Source organism: Dermacentor andersoni, chromosome 2, assembly GCF_023375885.2.
Source record: "Dermacentor andersoni chromosome 2, qqDerAnde1_hic_scaffold, whole genome shotgun sequence".
Classification (NCBI taxonomy): domain Eukaryota; kingdom Metazoa; phylum Arthropoda; class Arachnida; order Ixodida; family Ixodidae; genus Dermacentor; species Dermacentor andersoni.
Genome location: NC_092815.1, coordinates 23,439,411 through 23,458,247, shown reverse-complemented (window position 1 = coordinate 23,458,247; position 18,837 = coordinate 23,439,411). Strand labels below are relative to the sequence as shown.

At 42.4% G+C, this 18,837-nt stretch overlaps 1 protein-coding gene across 3 annotated transcripts in view; it reads right to left on the bottom strand.

Moving 5' to 3' along the window:
• The window catches only part of alpha-Catr (alpha-catenin related), a 192,611-nt gene that overhangs the window by 9,166 nt on the left and 164,608 nt on the right, over positions 1 to 18,837 (bottom strand). For 2 of the 3 annotated variants that reach the window (XM_055077414.2, XM_055077413.2), the window contains exons 14-16: positions 13,510 to 13,632; positions 12,534 to 12,617; positions 154 to 11,108 (exon numbers count right to left, since the gene is read on the bottom strand). In XM_055077414.2, the coding sequence (XP_054933389.1) occupies positions 10,953 to 11,108; positions 12,534 to 12,617; positions 13,510 to 13,632 (363 nt within the window). In that variant the 3' untranslated portion in view covers positions 154 to 10,952. Of the gene's footprint in view, positions 1 to 153; positions 11,109 to 12,533; positions 12,618 to 13,509; positions 13,633 to 18,837 lie in introns of those variants that run through there. The other variant, XM_055077415.2, reaches the window with a different exon arrangement.

Genomic DNA, 18,837 nt, shown 5'->3' with positions numbered 1-18,837 from the left:
ATCCAGTTTACAATGGACAGCCACATGCATTTTTATAAGCTTGCACAACCAAGTGAATATTTATAAGCAATGAGGTGCTATGAGTAGAATACTTTGCTTGATCATTTGCCACACATGAGCAGCATGCATGTTAGCCAAAGCAGACAAGCACAATTGTGTTAATGTAAAACGATTTTATTCTGGAGGACACAAATGTATAGACACTGGAAGGAGAATTGTGGAAGAACATAACATTTGCCCAAAACACATCGTACCTGTTTCTTTTTGTTTGTTTGTTTTTTCCACATTGCTTGGGCGTCACATTACATGGTCTTAGGAATTCTGTCTTTGAATAGAGGGTGGACACTGCAACAACGGAAGAAACGATTGTGCTGAAGATAACGATGTGCAAGCCTCTATGTTAGTATGAAGAAAAATTAGACGTGAGCATTGAAAGAAAAGTGCATTGTCAGACACATAATAAAATCAATCTTTCTTGAAATGTGAGTATAGCAGGTTGTTAGTGATAAGAAACAAAAAGGACACTCTAAAGTATTGTTATGTCCTTATTTTCCTGTTCAGTGCATTTGTGCACAAGCTGAGCCTTTGTGCTGCTTTCATATTGAGAAGAAAGAAAAAAAAAAAGAAAAACTGCTGCATGTTGTGTATCTGCCAGTGCTAAGCAGTAATCTATTATGGAGCTTCCTTTCAAAGAATTCTGACAACATGTAGTGCTCAGTAAGTAGCAGTACTAGACACCTTCTTCAAGGAAAATTGGGGCATATTTTCTTTTTAATTTATTTCCTCATCACTGACAAAAGTCACCATCAGGTGTACATATGCCAGGTAGCTTAATAGCATGTTGTTTATATCCTATAAAGTGCACAACAAATAAGGTTGTAAAGGAAGAAACACAGGCAAGAAACAGGTATGCTGTCCACATTGTAAAAGCAAAACATGTCTGCATTCAAGGACTTGCTGACAGATGTTTGGGGATTCTTTCTGTAATCGTTTCACTACAGCAGCTCCCAACAGATCATACGAAGTTTAAAAACATCTTGACAGACCTATATTGCTCACATTTCGTTGTATGCTAGATGGCTGAAACTCTAAAACACGTCAATCATACCTAGCCTAGTAGATCTGTGAAAACACAACGCTGATTAGCAGGAGGTCACGTGCAGTTGACTATCAGCCGCTTGCAGCTGAAAGTGTTGCACTCTTGCATGGCACTGACCACTGGCCCAGCAGTACATGGAACGACCCAAGCCCTTGTGATGTGGCCTGTGGAATGCCATGTGAAACCTCTCCTCACCAGTGGCTGTCCCACAAAGACGGCTTCGTGGCCTTGCCCTTTTCATCAGACTAGTAACGACTCCCTTTCTATAGCTTTCATGAAAGGCAGCCTCAGCTGCATCTGTTTTGGTGGCCACGAGAAGCCCCCGTGCCTGTATTTGCAGACCTAAGCATCGAGCTTGACATTCGCTTACATGGCTGCTGTAATGCTATTGCTCCCTTGTCTAGATCATTCGGAGACACATGCTGTCTGTGTAGTGCGCCCATTGCATTGTGTCCATGAAGCTTTGAACGCTGAGAAAGTGACATTTCAACTGTAAGAATGGTGGATGCGGAGGCCCCCCTGAGGAATCATCACACAATCATAAGCAACAACCTAGGTGCATGCCAAGCTTGCTTTCCCTGCTGTGTGCTTACCCTGCAATGTTTCAGGACAATGGAACACGCTCACGTAGGTGTAGCAAACTGCCCTGCTGAAATTTGCTGAGAAACTAACCGGATTCAGCCATTGAATGAAACCACAGTGTGAAGGGAACCACGCAGCACCTGCGCAATTTTATCCTGCTAGACAGAAGAGCAATGGACATGCTATGACCTCGATGGCCTCGAGCGAGGGCTTGCCTGTACTCGGAGACAGTCGTCTGGCATCGATTAAGCAGGCTGCTCCATGAAGTCAATTTTTGCTGAGGCAAGCTTTTGCACAACCGAAACTTGAGGAGACAGGCACCATGTCAAGCCTGCCCGCCTGAAGAAAAGAGAACATGCTCCAGCAACCACTTCAACACGGTGTTCTTTGTCCGAGAACACCACCTATGGCCACTAAACAGACAAACCTAAAAACGCACTTCGAAACATTAAGCCTACATACTCGGCAAACATTTCTGTCTCGCAATCGTATAGCGACCATGAATGTGTAGACAACGCATTCATATATATATATATATATATATAATATATATTTATTTATTCATCATTTATTTAAATCATTTTTTTTTCACATTAACACTGACACTTATATGTACATCTATAGAAACAACCTTTGCCTTTTAATAGAAGGGAATAAATATTTTAGTCCTACTATTTACATGAGGGAGACTGAAACAGTGGTAATATATATATTTATATACTTACAGCAAAACGCAGGAAGAGTGCTGGTGAAAAACAACTGTAAAACGTGATTACGACATGCATTACTTGTATACCCTTTCTCATTCCCTGCTGAAGATCACCGCTCCCGTGTCAATTGGGCCAGTCTGTATTGCCTTCCCTCTACATGTGGATTTCGTGACTCACATCTCAGATCTGTGGGATTTTCCACTGTCCGTCATAAGTTCACGCACACTTTTATGCTCTCACTGACGACAACTTGCACGACGCAGTGAAATGCTTTGCGTATGGTTGCTTCCCGCTTCGTATACGAGTAGTTGTGTTGCAATCATTTTTCAAAAACAAGCATGGCTGAGCGCTAATTTATTGGGATAATTTTGCATACTTTCAGGAGCATAAGAATTAGAAACCCATGACCAAAAAGACAAGAAAAACATTGATGAGCCGTAAACTCTATGAGAGGCAAAATAAGGCACTGTAAAATGAGCCTTGTGCAGTATCCTACAAATTTTGCCCCTTGCTACCATGGCTGATAGTAGCAATTATTTTACTGCTCAAGGATATGAACAATGGATGTATGTTTTATGCATCCATTGGAGCTACAACACAGTGCAACTGTGTTGTTTCTTTCATTAAGTGTGTCGGTGGACATTCTTCGCCAGAACGAAGAATACTTTAAGTAAGAATAGGTTCACAGTTTGCACTCAGCCATGCTTATTAGTATCTGTGCTAAGTCAATGTGTCACTACGTGCTTGCACCGCACCTTTTTTCTCAATCCAAAATCACCTAACCCTGATGTGTGTACTTTAATTGCTTACTTCGCAATGACATGGGAAAAGGGAGGTAGCAATTTGCCAAAATGACATAGCTGAACTTCTGTTTTCTTGCCACCTGGGACGGTACTCTGTAAACTGCCCAACTATACAGTGCTGTATTGCACTATACTGTAAGCAGTCTGGAGATTTTTCGAAGTGTCATGAGCACCTATAGGTGTATGGTTTACATGACCAGGTTTCTGCAGGTCATTATCCAGGGCAATAATTTTTAGAGTTTAATATCCCAAACATAGTGTGGGCTACGAGGGACGCCGTAGCAGAGGGTACCGGTATAATTTTATTTAGTTATTTCTATTTTTCCGTTCCATGCCCATCCACTAACTAGCTAGGACAAAATTGGATATCTCCCAGGTGATTTGTGACGCACTTTCTGCTAGGTCCTTAAGTCAGACTTGTTCAGAGCGCTCCTTGTGCACCTACGTCTCTGTGTCAGAGACGTAGACATAAGTCTCTGTGTCTGTGGCTACGTCTCTGTGTCAGCTTACAAGCTTGGCATCCTGTGAAAAGGGCGACCACACTCGCAATAACAGTGCCATCACTGCAATCCAGGCATACATCCGACAAGTGCAGATCAGCCATTGTGCAGGCCCCTATTGGACAGGTGCACAAGCCTGTTTTGGCTGCTGATTTGACTCCCCTTTCTCCATATTCGTGAACTCTGATTTGTAGACACAACTTTCTGCCTGGGTACAGCCTGCACATCTTCCTCAGCAAACGAACATTTAGGCATGTAAGTTGGCGCTGACATGTAGCTGAGCCAGAATGCAGGGCACAGTGTTGATTGGGCTTAAGTTACACTGTGATGCCTGAAGGAAAGTAGTTGACATGTTCAATCACAGCTAGCTGTGTAAGTGTGGATTACCTTAACTGTGTGAAAAAAAAAAAGGCGCTTTGTGACAGACATGCTGTTTTCAGTAAAAAAGCTCTTTGCCTGGTGATTATGCAGGACTTGCTAGAGCATGGTCGTTGCTGTAAGATATGCAGTGCAAAGATAGTTATGAAATTGGGGAAGCTGATCAGCAGAAAGAAAAACGGAGCATAGTAGAATTATTGTTTGAGGTTCAAGGAGTAATTAGAGTAATGTTCCAGGTTGCAATACCTCCAACGAGCCACAATCTTTCATTTGTTGGTGCAAAGTCGCGTCAGGAGAACATGCGTGAGCATGACGGAAGTGTACGTTTGCAATTTTTGGGCCGTGGTGGCACATTATGGCATGGAACTTTCTTCTCCCATAAGAAGCAGCCAAGCCTACTACATCAAACACTGGTGGATGACGGGGAAGCCAAGGAAAAAAAGTGAGTGTTTCTGCTTGGGCACATCCCTTTCTCTGCAACAATGGCTACCAACACAAGTACGCGAACAATTTGCATGGCCTGGCGATGCATTGTCCACAATGCCTGACTTACAACGTGAGACGGGATATGTTGATGCCGAAAGAGAGAGAGTGACCAAGGAAAAAGCTTCCTACTGCGTATGACTGAGTCTCCGTAAATGCCTATAAAAAACATGGCAGTGAGAGGACTACATCTAGGGGAAGAGGGGAAGAGGAGGAGGTGTTCCTGGCTTTCACTCAAGGGTGGGGGCCTCCATCACGGAACAGCGACACCGCATGCACTGCAATAACAACACTACTGTCTCCTAGCGCTTACACTTGTCCAGAAAAATGTCTGGGTTGGCTAAACAGGAACATACACCATTCCTGCAACTACACAAGGCGTGCCAAATGTGGTTTCATCATCTGCTTTCAAATTGAAGCTTAGCAGAGGATAAGTGAGTTCTGTTGATTTAGTGCTCATTTACGTCTGAATTACTCTATATGTAGCGAGGAAAACATAAATAAACAGTGTTGAATATTCAGCGCCAACAGCTTGGCCACTGCATGGAGTGGCAGTGGGTGCAGCAGACATGCATTTGCTGTATATTGTGTGTGCCAGAAAAGTGTAGTGCAATCATTTATGCCTGCAATATAAAACAAATAGAAAAAAAAACCTCCTAGGCTACTTTCATTTTAAGCACTGCTCAGTAATGAGATTGCCATAAGTGGAATGACAGAAGTTGATTTCTTCTTCTTTCCCTCCTTATTAATGTGCCGCAGGTTAACTTAACCAATTCTGTGCAAGATTTGACATGCTTGCATGCATTCAAAATCTAGAGTGCCACTGGGTTGCAAGTTAATGGCAGCTGTGTAGTTCTGTACACAATGCCACTTTATGAAATATGCAGGGAGCATTGCTATTCGGGTTCGTGTACTCTGCTTAAAAGTCCCTGTGTACTCAGTCTTACTGTGTGGGCTTGAATAATTTCTGTTTGGCACTGAGCGTCATCATAGGTAATTATTGGTGACGCATGACTTAAATATTCATACTGTTCAAATGCATGCAGGTGGAAAGATCAACAGGCATGGACATACAAGAAGCAACTAGGGCAGCTTGTCTCAGATGGTCCTTTTAGACTTGTCTTTATTGCATCTTGTTGCAGTACTTCCCTAGGGACCTTGCTAGGTAACAGTCTGTCGAAACAAGCTCAATAACAATTCCGTATATAATACAGAATGGCAATATCGTAATTATTTGTCTTTATACCGTATAGACTCGTGTAAGGGCTGCACCCCCAACTTCGCAACCCAAAACTTGAAAAAAAAAATTAGAGAATTTTCATCGGAGAAGCAATTGCATTTGGTGCCCCAGTGCTGCGCACACGCATTGGCGAATTTTCCCATGCCATACACTTCCGCATAGGCCTACTAGATGGCGAGAGCTGTGTGTTGACCTCTGATGCAATGATACATTTGGGGATCTGGGGTCTGCAGTAGCTGCCGGCTGCACCAACACCGTTTTGACCAAGGCGTTTGGTCTCTTGTAAGGGCTCCACCTCATCAAAATTGTGAAAAATAAGTCTATACGGTAACTGAGCACCTTTCTTCATGTCTTGCCCATCTGGCATACTTTACTATCACTCTTAGTAACTGCTATTTATCAAAGTGTTCCAACATTCATGGTTTAGCACAATAGTATCTGGAACACATTCACAAAAGCCAGATTGAACATTCTATGCTATCAAAAGCAAATGAATGCAACTTAGATGCACCGTTCTCCAGGCCACAGCTTATAAATCCAATTTTTCATGCACCATTTATTGCAGTCAACTCCCGGTATTATCAAGCAGCAATATTCCTTTGCATCAGTTGCATAAGCCAGGCACCGCGAGCACAGGTAAACATGCCATGTGCATCCTTGAGGCTATGCATCCGAGACATGCTCTTTGCATATTGAGCGCCACCTTCACATTCGTGCAATAAACATAAAAGTGCCTATAACAAGGTTTCGTGAATATTGTAGTATGCAACCTAAAAAAGAAGGCTTGCGACATATTTTCTGAATGCTGACACGTCCTTGAAAACTGCTATTGCCAAATAAGATATCTGCAATTATTTGTAGTGGCAATGAGCGGCGATGCTCGAATGGAATCACAGGCACTGTTGCCTTTATCAGTATTTGACAGGAGCATAAGCTTTAGTATTGGGAACATTAGGGACCTGCATTGGGTGTGGAATAAAATTGAATGTTTGTTACCCTTTACTCAGAAAAGAAACATACACATAAAAAAATCAAGAATGCACCTCGTGCGAAGTTGTGTGCAGGGTTTTGCATTCTTCTTCCTAGCTGCATGCGCCCGTGTTGCTCCATGCGGGAGGACAGGAGAGGAACATAACATCATACGTTGAAGACACGATCACAGCATATGGCCGACAGTTTCCTCCATTCTTTTTTTAAGTTCTCTCTCTCTCTCTGCCTATAGAGCCGTGTGAGCACTATATGTATATAATGTGTGTGTGTGTTTGTGTGTGTGTGTGCGTGCGTGTATGTATATATGTATATAGGAAGAAGGTTAACAGGAGGATGCTTCCATCTGGAGGTAATGAAATCCGAGCGCTTGAGAGAAAAGCAGCATTCTCGGGAGATTTGACGTTGACTTTGATGTATACTTGAGACAGTGCACCCTCTCAGGAGCCCAGAGTGCCAACGATACCTCAGCCCACCTTTTCCATTTTGGCATACTCTCTGGCAACATCGGCCATGTGACAACCCAGTGAAATTGGGAAGGTTATGTTCCGAGATCTTTGTGGACACGAAGCCTTGAGAAAAATGAGCTTGACGCCCAGGGATTTCTTGGACAGCTGGAACTGTTTTGCTTGTGACATTGTGGTGTCATACCCCAGCTTTCCAGCCATTAACAAATGAGATTCAGCTGCCTTGCACACGACAAAGAATTCGAGGAACATAGACAAACCACAAGAGTCAACAGATCTCAGTGAAATCTTGTCATCAGACTTACTGTGCCTGAGAAGGAAAATGTTTGAGAGTAGGGGCGTAAGTTGAGCTCTGCTTGTAAGGCACAATCAAAAAGGAAATAGAGTCAGACGAGTATCCAGCGCCTCGTCTCAAAACTGCAAGTATCCTGCACCCTCATACTACATGTAGAGTGTTTGTGAAGTGTCTACATGGCCTGGATCAACCACATTTGTCATGCTGGAATCCCTGGGCGCATTGCTCAAGCACTGCTGAGTCCCAGTAAGCTACCCACTGAAATGAGACAGGGCCGCTGGCAAACGGGGGTCCATGGGGCATGTTGGTCGCCAGTATGGGGGATCTCCTGTAAATCCACCGCCACTTGGTGACACATAGATATTGTGTGCACACTCAGCACAGTGGCCAAAATGGCCACCACAAGCAGACGTCATTGCTTGGTGACCCAAAGTTGCAGTGCAGGCAGCGGAGCCACACTGCCTCAGCATCTGGGTTTGTCGCTGTTTCCCAGAAGTGGGTCACCACAACAGCAGATTATATGTGATGATTAGAAAAAAGTATGATGGCTTTACAAGTGGTGGTGCCTGAATCGTCTCCGCGGGCAGGCGTCTCTTTTGATACTTTTAAGTGAGGTACCTACCTCTTTAGACCTTGAAGATGTCCCATTACATCTTGGTATCAGCAGCACAAGTGCCTCATGCCTACACTATATGGCAGCAATATGATGCCAACCCGCAAAAAACTTGTTTTCAAAATTCTTGTTTTGATGCAGGCAGCAGTGTTATGCATTCTGTCATCATATTTCTTGGGGCGCAAGTGGAAGCTCGAACATGGAATAGCATATATAAACCTGCTAGGGTTGCTTTGTCGGTAACCTGGTGTTTGAAGCGGTGCAGTGCAGGTCCTTTGCTCACATGTAGTTATTGGCTTGCTATACGGTTGTTGACCTGTATATCAGGCAGAGCTGGAGGAGTGATGAAACCAGGAGATTGTTTAGTGCACTGTTAACCACACGGTGCAAGCACCTCACATGAAATTTCACACCTGGCAACTATCGAGCCTCGACTCCCTCGCAACTGCATGATGAGAAAAGAGGAAGAAAAAAAAGGCAACATGGAGTCATCTATTGCTTTTATCTTTGGCTCTTTGAGACAGAAATGACCTCGGTTTCACCCATGAGGAAACGTCGGGGAAGACGTCATGGAAAAATGAGAAAATGGGAAGCGGTGAAGCGTCTCCCGAAGGAAGACAGTCTTCGGTTGCGGCATTACCTACCACACGATGAGAGGCTGGATATTCGGAAGACTGTAAGGGGAACATTCGAGAACGCCAAGGCTCTGGGAAAATTTGTACGTTTCTCACTACAGGAAACAATGGATGCAGGGGCGGCTATACAACGTGCACTGACCGTAGAAAATGGCAGCATGAATGACGAAGGTGGCTTCAGTACTTGAAGGTAAAAACCACGGAATGAGAAACCAGGACGACAATATGGGAGGACTGTTGGGAACAGGCTCTGCTATCCCGGCCTTCTCTGTTTCTACTTGAGAAGACGTGTTTGAACTTCTCACTTTCAATCATCTACAACCTTTGTGAACAGAAACGAAGCCACTGAGCATTTGGCTGCAGCTTAATTCAAGTGGTCTCCTATTGTGCCTGCACCAAACTCGGAGGGAGGCCAGCTTTACCGCTAACCTCCAACACCACGAGATTCACCGACCTGACACAACACAGCCAAGATTTGGCAGCATTCAAGCTTCTAGTGGCTTTGTTTCTTTTTACAAACTGAGTACTGACATGAAACTGATGTATCCTGAGCAGCGCCAGTTGCCAACAACCATTAGCTAGCAGCCAGCATCTCGGAAACGCTACAGCATACGGGTTCAGTATTCCAGGAGACATTTTACCCTACACTGGCACTGTAATATTGCTCCAGTCAACCCCACAGGCAGCCCAGAAACAGTGACAGAAGCCACACAGGCAGAACTGGTTGACTCTGGAGCGAGGCGCAAATGCGAAGAAAACATTTTGAACCAAGAGCCTCGCTGCCTATTGCAGGACTGAAAAGCAGGCAGTTCTTAAGTCTGCAAACTATGTGTATTGCATCTTATTCATTCTAGTTTAAAGTCTACTTGTTGCCCCAGATTTTGAATTAGTTGACCTGTTCACGTATTCCATACAGAAAGTTTACAACATCAACATGGCAGTCCATACTAGTACTGCTCCAGTAAGACATGTAGTAAGCTGACTTTAAGAGGCAGACTACTTTAAGACGTGGCATATTTTTCACTTCATACTCAATGTAAGAGTGCAAATAGCTTAAAACATGACTAAATATTTGTGTGAAGAGTCGCCCGCTCCGACAGAATGGCACCTTGCCACATGAGTAACTTAAGGAGAAGGTTCAATGATGTAGTTACTCAATAAAAGAAGGGAAGGAATGAAAATGGGAAGAAAAACCGTTTCAGGGTCAAAACCCACCCACGACTTGACGTGCAAGCGCGCAGTCTTAACCACCGGTCAGCTAGGTTATGGTAATGACTAATGACTGTGCTTGCTTTGGAACAATATGCGGCCCCTCTTTGGGCAAAGGTAGTGCAGACGGATTGCACAGTTTCTGGAAAGTGTGGGAATGCGTTGATTAGGCTTTTAGCATCGGAAACTTCAGAGCAGTGGCATGGTTCAGAATATTCAAGGATTTGTGTCACCAGTGCTGCAGCGGTGAAAGCAGTAAAGCTTAAAGTGCCTAGGCCTAGTAAGCACTGATGCACTTCAGTGGGTGCTTCAACATTGGGTGCATCGGGCACAAAGGTGAAATTGTAGCGCGATTTAGAGCTCACTTTAGTTCATTTCCGGCGACTGGGCAGCGCACGTCAAGAGTGGGGCAGACAGGACTACATCTGCTCTGACCACTGACCGGCAGCATGCAGTTCTTCAGCAACACCATGAACACAATGTGGTCATGCACTGCACAATGCAGCATTAGAGAAGTTTAAAATAAAGCTGAGATTCGTTGGTAGTTTTTTGAGGTATGGCACAGGGTTAGTTAGAGCCAGGTAAGGTACAAAACCAGGAAAAATATTATGGTCAAAACAAAGATCAATATGTTGCCAATGTGTGCATTTTGTAAGCAAACTGAGTTGTGAAATCATCAGATGTTGTCAGGCACTGCTGCTGTGTGGGTCGGTGATCAAGGCAGAACTACTGAACCGCAGCTGAACCAGCAAAGAGGGCATATACGACTGCTGAGGCCGCGCGCACATTGGCTAGGCGCGCGGTGAACGTCGGCAGCCACATGTGCCAGTCATCGCCAGCCCATACCTACGGCTGCTTAGTCCCGCTTGGATTTTGACCCTAAAAGAGTAAAAAAGACACCCTAGTGCGGCGGGCGTCCTGCTTGGGCCTCCGGGGGCCCATCCCGTACTGTCAGATGCCCGGGTCTGACGAGCTGACGGTGCCCGGGCCGCCCTTAGACCCAAATCCTGTGCTGCCGCCTCCGTCACTGTAGCTGTACTCCTCGTCCTGGTAGCCACACTGAGAGTGCGCCCGGCCACTTTCCGAGCCACGGAAGTCCAGGTTGTACTGGGCCCAGAAGCGTGTGCATCGATTGGTGTTCTCTCTTTGCTTAAAGTATGAGCTGCACGCTATGCCAGAGCCACAGTCATGTCACCAGGATGATGTATTCGACATAGCTCTGATGTTACCCTTTGCAATGTCTTGCCATCTGCTACGAGAGCCCATCTCAAAAGCACAGCATGTTTTTACACTGTAATCAAAAGGATATGATATATGCTGCTATACCTCTGCACCTAACCACAGTGACTCCCACTGGGCCAACTGGACAAGCTCACTAATGCTTGGGATGCGATGCCACGGGCACTAGATTGCACTCCAATGTTCAACAGAATGCCGTTTTGTCATGTTTATATTTCTCAAAAACTGCTTGGTTCATAAATTTTCACAAGAGTTAGTGTTTCCAGCACTTCTAACAAAAAAAGTTGTGTTCTAATCTGAGTGTATCTTGCAGGCACTGATGTTCAATGTTCTGAAGTTACAATTACATTTTTTCTTCATTGTATTGATGGGACAAAATTACTGAAAGACTGGAAGACACAACTTAAAATAACTGGTAATTGACAATATTCTGAATTCTGAAGCCACAGTTAGTATGCATGGAACAAGATTTACTCTTTATTATATGTTCTTTGTTAAATCAAGTTAACTTTATAATATATAAGGTAAAGATATAGCGCATACCATGTATGAACCTTAAAAAAAAAAAGAGTGAAAGATGTTGGTTCTGCCAGCTTTGGTCTGTCATGAGGTGCTCGTTGCACAGCACTGTAGCCCAAATGTTTGATGTTCTGATGCGGTTTCAAAGAACGGCTGGCTGTTTACTGTACTGTCATAATGTTCCTGAATATGCCGATGCTCTTTCATATGTGTACTGACTAATAACACACTTTTAAACTTTGTCTCGCATTCAGATCCTACACACTTGAGGCCACAGCGTATAAGAACAGCTTTGTTGCATGTTTTGGATTACGGAGCCAATCATATTAATGTGCCCAATACTTTTACCTACGTCCAACTGCAGCTATAAGATTATGTAGGATGACACTTCTATTTCTGTGGTATCAAGAGGTATCCCGTTATGCACATTGCACCTTGAAGGCTCTGTTAAAAAAAACAACTCTGTAGAATGTTTTGTGTTTGTTATTGCAGTACCTACTAAGTAATGTGCTTTAAACAAACAAACACAATATGTGGGTGGGTGGGAGCAGGTGGAACAGGCAGCAAGAGGGCACACCTTTTCAGCACTTTGTTATTGAGTTAGTCAGCCATGCATTAGATTTTGCTCTCAAGATTACCTGGTTAACAGTTTTATAAATCACCTAAGTTTTCAATTGCCAGAATACCCACAAACACGCTCAGTGAAATGCACAACAGGTAGTCACATTCTTGCATTCTTTTGTTGCACACTGCATAACAGTACTGTTTACTCACCTTTGTTGCGCAGACTAGACAGGTTGTGACCACTTTAGAGATGACATTCATCAGGTTTTTCGTTTCCTGGATGACATTATCAACCTGCAAGATTAACAGAAATCACAAGACGCATTTATTTATTTATTTATTTACTTATTTACTTATTTATTTATTTATTTTAAAAACCTTACAGGCCCAAAGATATTGAGTAAGGGGGGTTTAGTTATTACAATGAAAGTACAAGCAAACTAGTAAGGAACAGGGTTACTAAGCAAGTGAACATCGAAACATAACGCAACAAAGTAAATTGCAAAATACAAAACAAGGTTCCAATGCAAGTGAACAAAAAGAAAAAAGAAACAACATAACCAAATATGTTTGCAAAATAAGCGTTAAAGTGCAAGTTAAGAAGAAAATGCAACAAATCACAAAATAAACAAATTATTAACTTATACAGATGATGCAGAGCTATTGCAAAAATTCACCTCAAGCTTGTGGCAAAATGTATTCAGGTTATCATCAGAACGATATTATCGGGAGGATCATTTCACATGCAGATGGCTTGTGGAAGTGCGGATGTGTTAAAAGCATTCGTGTTACCAAAGATATGTATGAAGCTGAGGTGATTATGTAGCCTGCGTGACATGAAAAGGGGGCATTCAAAATGTAATGAGGCCATTTTATTGCTGTAGACGTACTTGTTAAACAGGCATAGGAGAGACATTTGATGACAAATGGCCAATGGTTGAAGGGAATGATCGAGTTTAAGCTGAGTGACACTTGAATGATGGTCATAGCTCTTGAAATGTAACAGGTGGCTCTGTTTTGAACTGCTTCAAGAAGCATGTTAATTTGACAATGAGCGGAACACATTCCAAATCAATTCTAAGTTTGAGTAACAATAATGCAGCACATATTGCTGCACTGCCCTTGAACCTGATTTTCATGAGAAGATTGTACTTGATGGCACGAATACAATGCAATGAGAAATTACCTTGGTAAATGTAGCCGCCTTTCCCACTGTTGGGTTCTTCACCGTGAACTGCAGCTGCTGGACAAATGTGGGAACCTTGTCCAGAAACTCAAGCAGCTCTTTCTTGTGCTGTCCCGTGGGAACCTGCCACAGAAGCATATGCATTTGGGTGACCAGATTAGTTCGGGACCACGAGCCATGCTGAGCCCAAATATAGCCCAATAAAAGTGGAGCATGTTACACAAAGAAAAGTCGGCTCACTTAAATTTGTCCATCGTACATTCATAGATATCCTAGTTCATTTTGATATTAAAGAAAACATTCAGAGAAAGCTGTCGATATTCTGTTAACTTTGGTTATCTTTGACCACAAACAAGCAGAAAAAACTGCAACAAGCAACTCGGACATTTGCAAGCGACAGTAAAAAACACAAGAAATAACCCATTTTGATTAAGTGGAAATGGTCATTCTGATATCCACAATACTGTTTCATGTACACGCAGAAAAAATTGATGGCTGAATAAGCTCATTATTTTTATTATCGAACATTCTGAAATATAGCAACTTAGACACATCAGGTTAAACAAGATTGCTTTCAATGTTTTCACAACACCAGCTGTAGAAAGTGTTCAAGACTTCCAGTTCTGTCAGGGACACTTAAAATTCAGGTCTTCCAGCAGGAGTCCTAAGTATTAATGCAAATTAACTTAGTCGAGTGATAAGCCGCTGTCAAATACCTTTCATGTAAAAAATCTTGCAGCAATAAAAAGCACCAGAGAGGAAAATTGTGACCGCCGTCCATGACCAAACAACATCAGCCACCACTGGATTGCTCACGTGGAGACGAAACTGTTTGGCAAGAGTAGTGGCATTTTCTGTCAGATTTTGATGAAAGCGAATCTTGGCTTGTTCAGTGTAGGCTTTTGCCAGTTTGGTTTAAGCTGTACTCAAGAAGTGAACAGGTAAATTGCGATTAATGACGAGCACAGATTTTTGGGCTAGTTGGTTTGTTGCATTACTTGAGGTCACAGCGCTGGATTCACACAGACAAGAAAGACGACAGGAAGTGCGCTATTACTACTTAGCACACGTCCTGTCGTCTTTCTTGTTCATGTGAATCCAGTGCTATGACCTCAATTAATGTAGTGACGAGCTCCTACTATGAATGAAAATTCTGAGAAAGAAACATTTCTTTAAAAGTTGGAGAACAATTTCAAAATAAATATACCTCATAGATATAGTTTGTAAATATAAAGCACTATACGTGTATCATTGCCACAGTTTCTATTGGTTTGCACAGTAAAGTAGATCGCAGGAGTCTGAACACAACTCTAGGCATTGTTAACTCATATCACTCTAATGATAAAACTGATATTCAAGATAACCATATATACTCATGTAAGGGCCACCCTCATGTAAGGGTCACACCCCCACTTTGAAGGGCAGAATTTTGGGAAAAAATTTCAAAACAACCCACCAAAAAGCAAAGTTAGTTCCACTGCTGCTAGATGATGCCAGCTGTTTTTCTGTCAATGCTGCTCAGGCCGGTGCCGCCACGCCATTATTTCTTTGTGTGGTCTTGGCTGTGTTGGCACGATTTCCAGTCAGATCGGTGGCATATTATGTCTAGAGAAGTGAGCCCTGTTTGGGTCAGCACTGGTCTGGAACAATGAGCTGGCATCCAAGGTTGGTTACTGCAGCATTACATCATTTACACCCTTCTTACCCTCTGCTACAGTTGCAGAAACAGTAACAACCTATGGCGGGCCGTCATCGGCCTGATTCGTGTAAGGGCCGCACCCAGCCAAGATTCTAGAAAAATAAGTGTGGCTTTTACACAAGTATATATGGCACTTAAAAGATCAGTGAATGTTGCACTGAGCGGAAAAATTGCAAAAGAGAGGAGAGGCAGACAGGATAGATGAACAAACAACAAAATGAAATATTCACAGAGAAAGTGTACTGCAGTCAATTTCTGTTAATTCCCCCTTGATGGGACCGACGGAATTGACCGATTTATTCAGTAGGTCGAAATAAAAGAGGGAGGGAGAAAAGACAGCAGACTTGAGTTATTCCTTCAGCTCTGAACTCATTTACTGCAACTGCAGCATTCTCCCACTGGGAAGACCACCATCTTGTTGTTGTTGTCTAGCAAACGCATGGATCATACCCACTTTGGAGGATTGGGCAATAAATGAGAATATTATTCCAAGTTATAAACAGAAATGCATTTTCAGGACTGCCATGGAGTAAACGCTGTTGTAAGTTGAAATTACATGCTACATTAAAGCAACCCTAGTAAAAAAGCTTATAGAAACAAGTCTCTTAGGAATATGTATAGGTTGTACGGGTCCTTCTATGAGTCTGATATATATTCCTACCTGACCCATAGAACTCTTTACCAGACTGGTAGGCAGCAGATAGATCTCACTGTGCTGCCTACAAGACCAAATAGGATGATGTATCAGTCTTTTAACCCCAGATAGAGATCATCATACAACATACAGGAATCTAATTGAGGCACTGATAAAACATGTTTGGAATAGCACACACACCGGTGCCCATATGTCTGAAGAGATGTTTTTAAAATTAACTGAATATACAACCCCAAACGCATTGCCTACCATGTGAACAATAAACAAACACAGTTGGGATATTAGAGTATCAAATGAAAATGAACTGTATAAACTGTGCAATTATCAAAACTTTACAGCTTGTATGCAGACATATTATCCTAAACATGTTTCAACGTAAATTAATGCACACATTTTCAAAGCACAGCAGCATTACTTAGTCTGTGAAACTACATTGGGGAAGTTGCATGAGGAAAGTATCAGTCCATTTTTGTAGTAGGTGTGCCCCAGTTCTTTTAATACAAAATTGCATTTGCAAATTTTGCGAGACGGATGTGCAACATTTAATGCATATCCAAAACAGGATTACTGTTGCAGTAAAGTTTATTTACAAAGGCAAAACAAAACAATTTCAGGACTGTCAATACTAACTGCAGCTCTAACATTGTCAGGCTGTTTGTGAATGCCATACATTAGACACTACCAATGTGATTTCATTAAAACTTCTTTCTGGGCTAGTTGGTGCATACTTGATTTGAAAATATGACAATGCTAATGCATCCATCCACAAAGGAACAAGGACAAGACACAAGCAACATGACTACAAACATGACTAGGGTTTATTTTACACTCCATTATCTAAAGAATAAGCAAGCAACTTTAGCCACATTTAAACAAGCACATAAGAGGAAGAACACAGACTGAAGTACCAACTTCACCATGCCCATTTGTGCTCACAGATGCTGGATAGAACACCAGGTCTAATTGGCACATGCTTTTATCATATTACAACTTCATATGAAGCTATTTTCTTTAGACTATGCACTTTTGCATTCATCCCAAAAGTGTTGTGATATGTGACAGAACACAAGTGAGCTTGTGCAAAAAGAACAAACTGGCATGGCAAACTGACAGGAAGCAAGGAAACAGGACAAGCATTGCTATTGGTACAAGATCTACAGCAATATATTAGAACATGACAATACAGCAATATTATTTAAGCAAAAGTGAGTACAGATCTGAGAATTTATTCAAGTAAGAACATAAATTTACCATTTTTAAAACCACACATTCATGAACAAAAACAGCTAAACATCAGTGCACATATTGCAAAATCAGAAGACACAATTCTTCACTGGGTGCTAGTTCAACCACCGCACGTCGAAATGTGTAAGAGCAGTTTAACCTGTGTAGCCTTTAGCACATGACAGCAAAGAAGACTATCAGCAACAGGCTTCATATATAGTGTTTGGAGTCTTTGATTCAAACCGTAATACACTGTTAAAATACAAATTTAGAGTTTGCTTGTTTCACTAAGAAAAAAGACAGTGTCTTGGTCATGCCGCCACAGTTAACAGATAAACTTGCACCAGCTACATTGAGTCAAAGGAGAAACTAAGAAAGTGAGGAAGACAGATGCATGGTGTGAAAGTGATGCTGTTGTTTCAAGTAGCACAACTGCTCACTTCCGGCATCATTCAGCTGCTTTACATGCCTCTGCACACAGACTAAGAAGCTTTACCTCTTCACCATCTGCTAGTGAAGCACTGTTTGTTCACTGCGATCACCCACTCAAGGCAGTCACTTGGTTAAGTACGGTCCTTCGCTACATGTAAGGACACCGACCCAAAACCATGGATAAGTCTTGTAAAATATTGTCATGTTTTGGCTGCCGTGATTGTTCATCAGCAGCTGCATCACTACTGCCAACATCCAGACCATGCAATTCCCCAAGCACTTGCTCAACAAGAGTACAATAATGAAGAGTGGCAAATTGGGCTAGCTGGTTCATTAGGAAAACAAGAAGCTATCGCAAGAAAAAATAAAAGCTCTAGAATTTTGATGGCTCTGGCTTGTTTAATATATTCAAACATCAAAAAGCTGATTCTTACAGAACGCCGTAAAGCGTGGTGCACTGTTACCAACTGCTGTTTTTTAAAGCTATAACCTGTTATTACCAGACATTCAGGTATCATGGCTGAAGACACACTGTTCATCGTTACCATGTCTTGAGCATGAGAATTAGTCTCTTTCATAAAGGTTTGGTATTGTCAATACAAAAATATTGTGGTCTATTTCCATAAACACACAAACGTGCATCACTTTACTGGGTGTTACATAAACCAGTGGCTCTTCTCCTTTGACGCAGACTGAAAAGTGCTTTGCATGGAGAATTTCAACAGGAAATAGTTTCTGGCATTTCAGAATTATACAAGAATTCGCTCCAGTAAGAATTCTACAAATGAGAAAAAAACGCACCTGAGAAGCTGACAAATGCACTGTTGTTAGCCTTTGTAGTCCGAGTGGACTGGAGAGGGTGGAATGTTTGTTGGTTGATGACCATTCGGTAATTTTGAGTGACACTTGTTGAGTCACAGCCACGGTTGTGGACTATAGCCTCTTTTTCACTTTCATCCAAGTTCAGGCACAGCTTTCCAGTGCCTAACAAAATTGTCTGCTGACCAGCTCTCCTCTCCTGTACACCAAGAAAACTGACTGCTTCTGGTGAAAGATTTAAACTAGCTTTAGCTGCCTGTAACTTTCGAGCAAGTAGATAATGTTCCAATATTTGTAAAGGAACACCATTAGCTCCGCTGATCAGTTTCGCAAGAAGTCCATTTCCGCCTTCAAATGCAAATGAAGAATGTGACCAAAGAGGTCCTAGTTTAGCCACACTTTTAGGAAGATGCAGAATTTGGTGTACATTGTATGTCATTGCACCCAATCTATACAAAGACTGTGTTCTCACAACAAACTCCGAGAGAAGATCGGATGA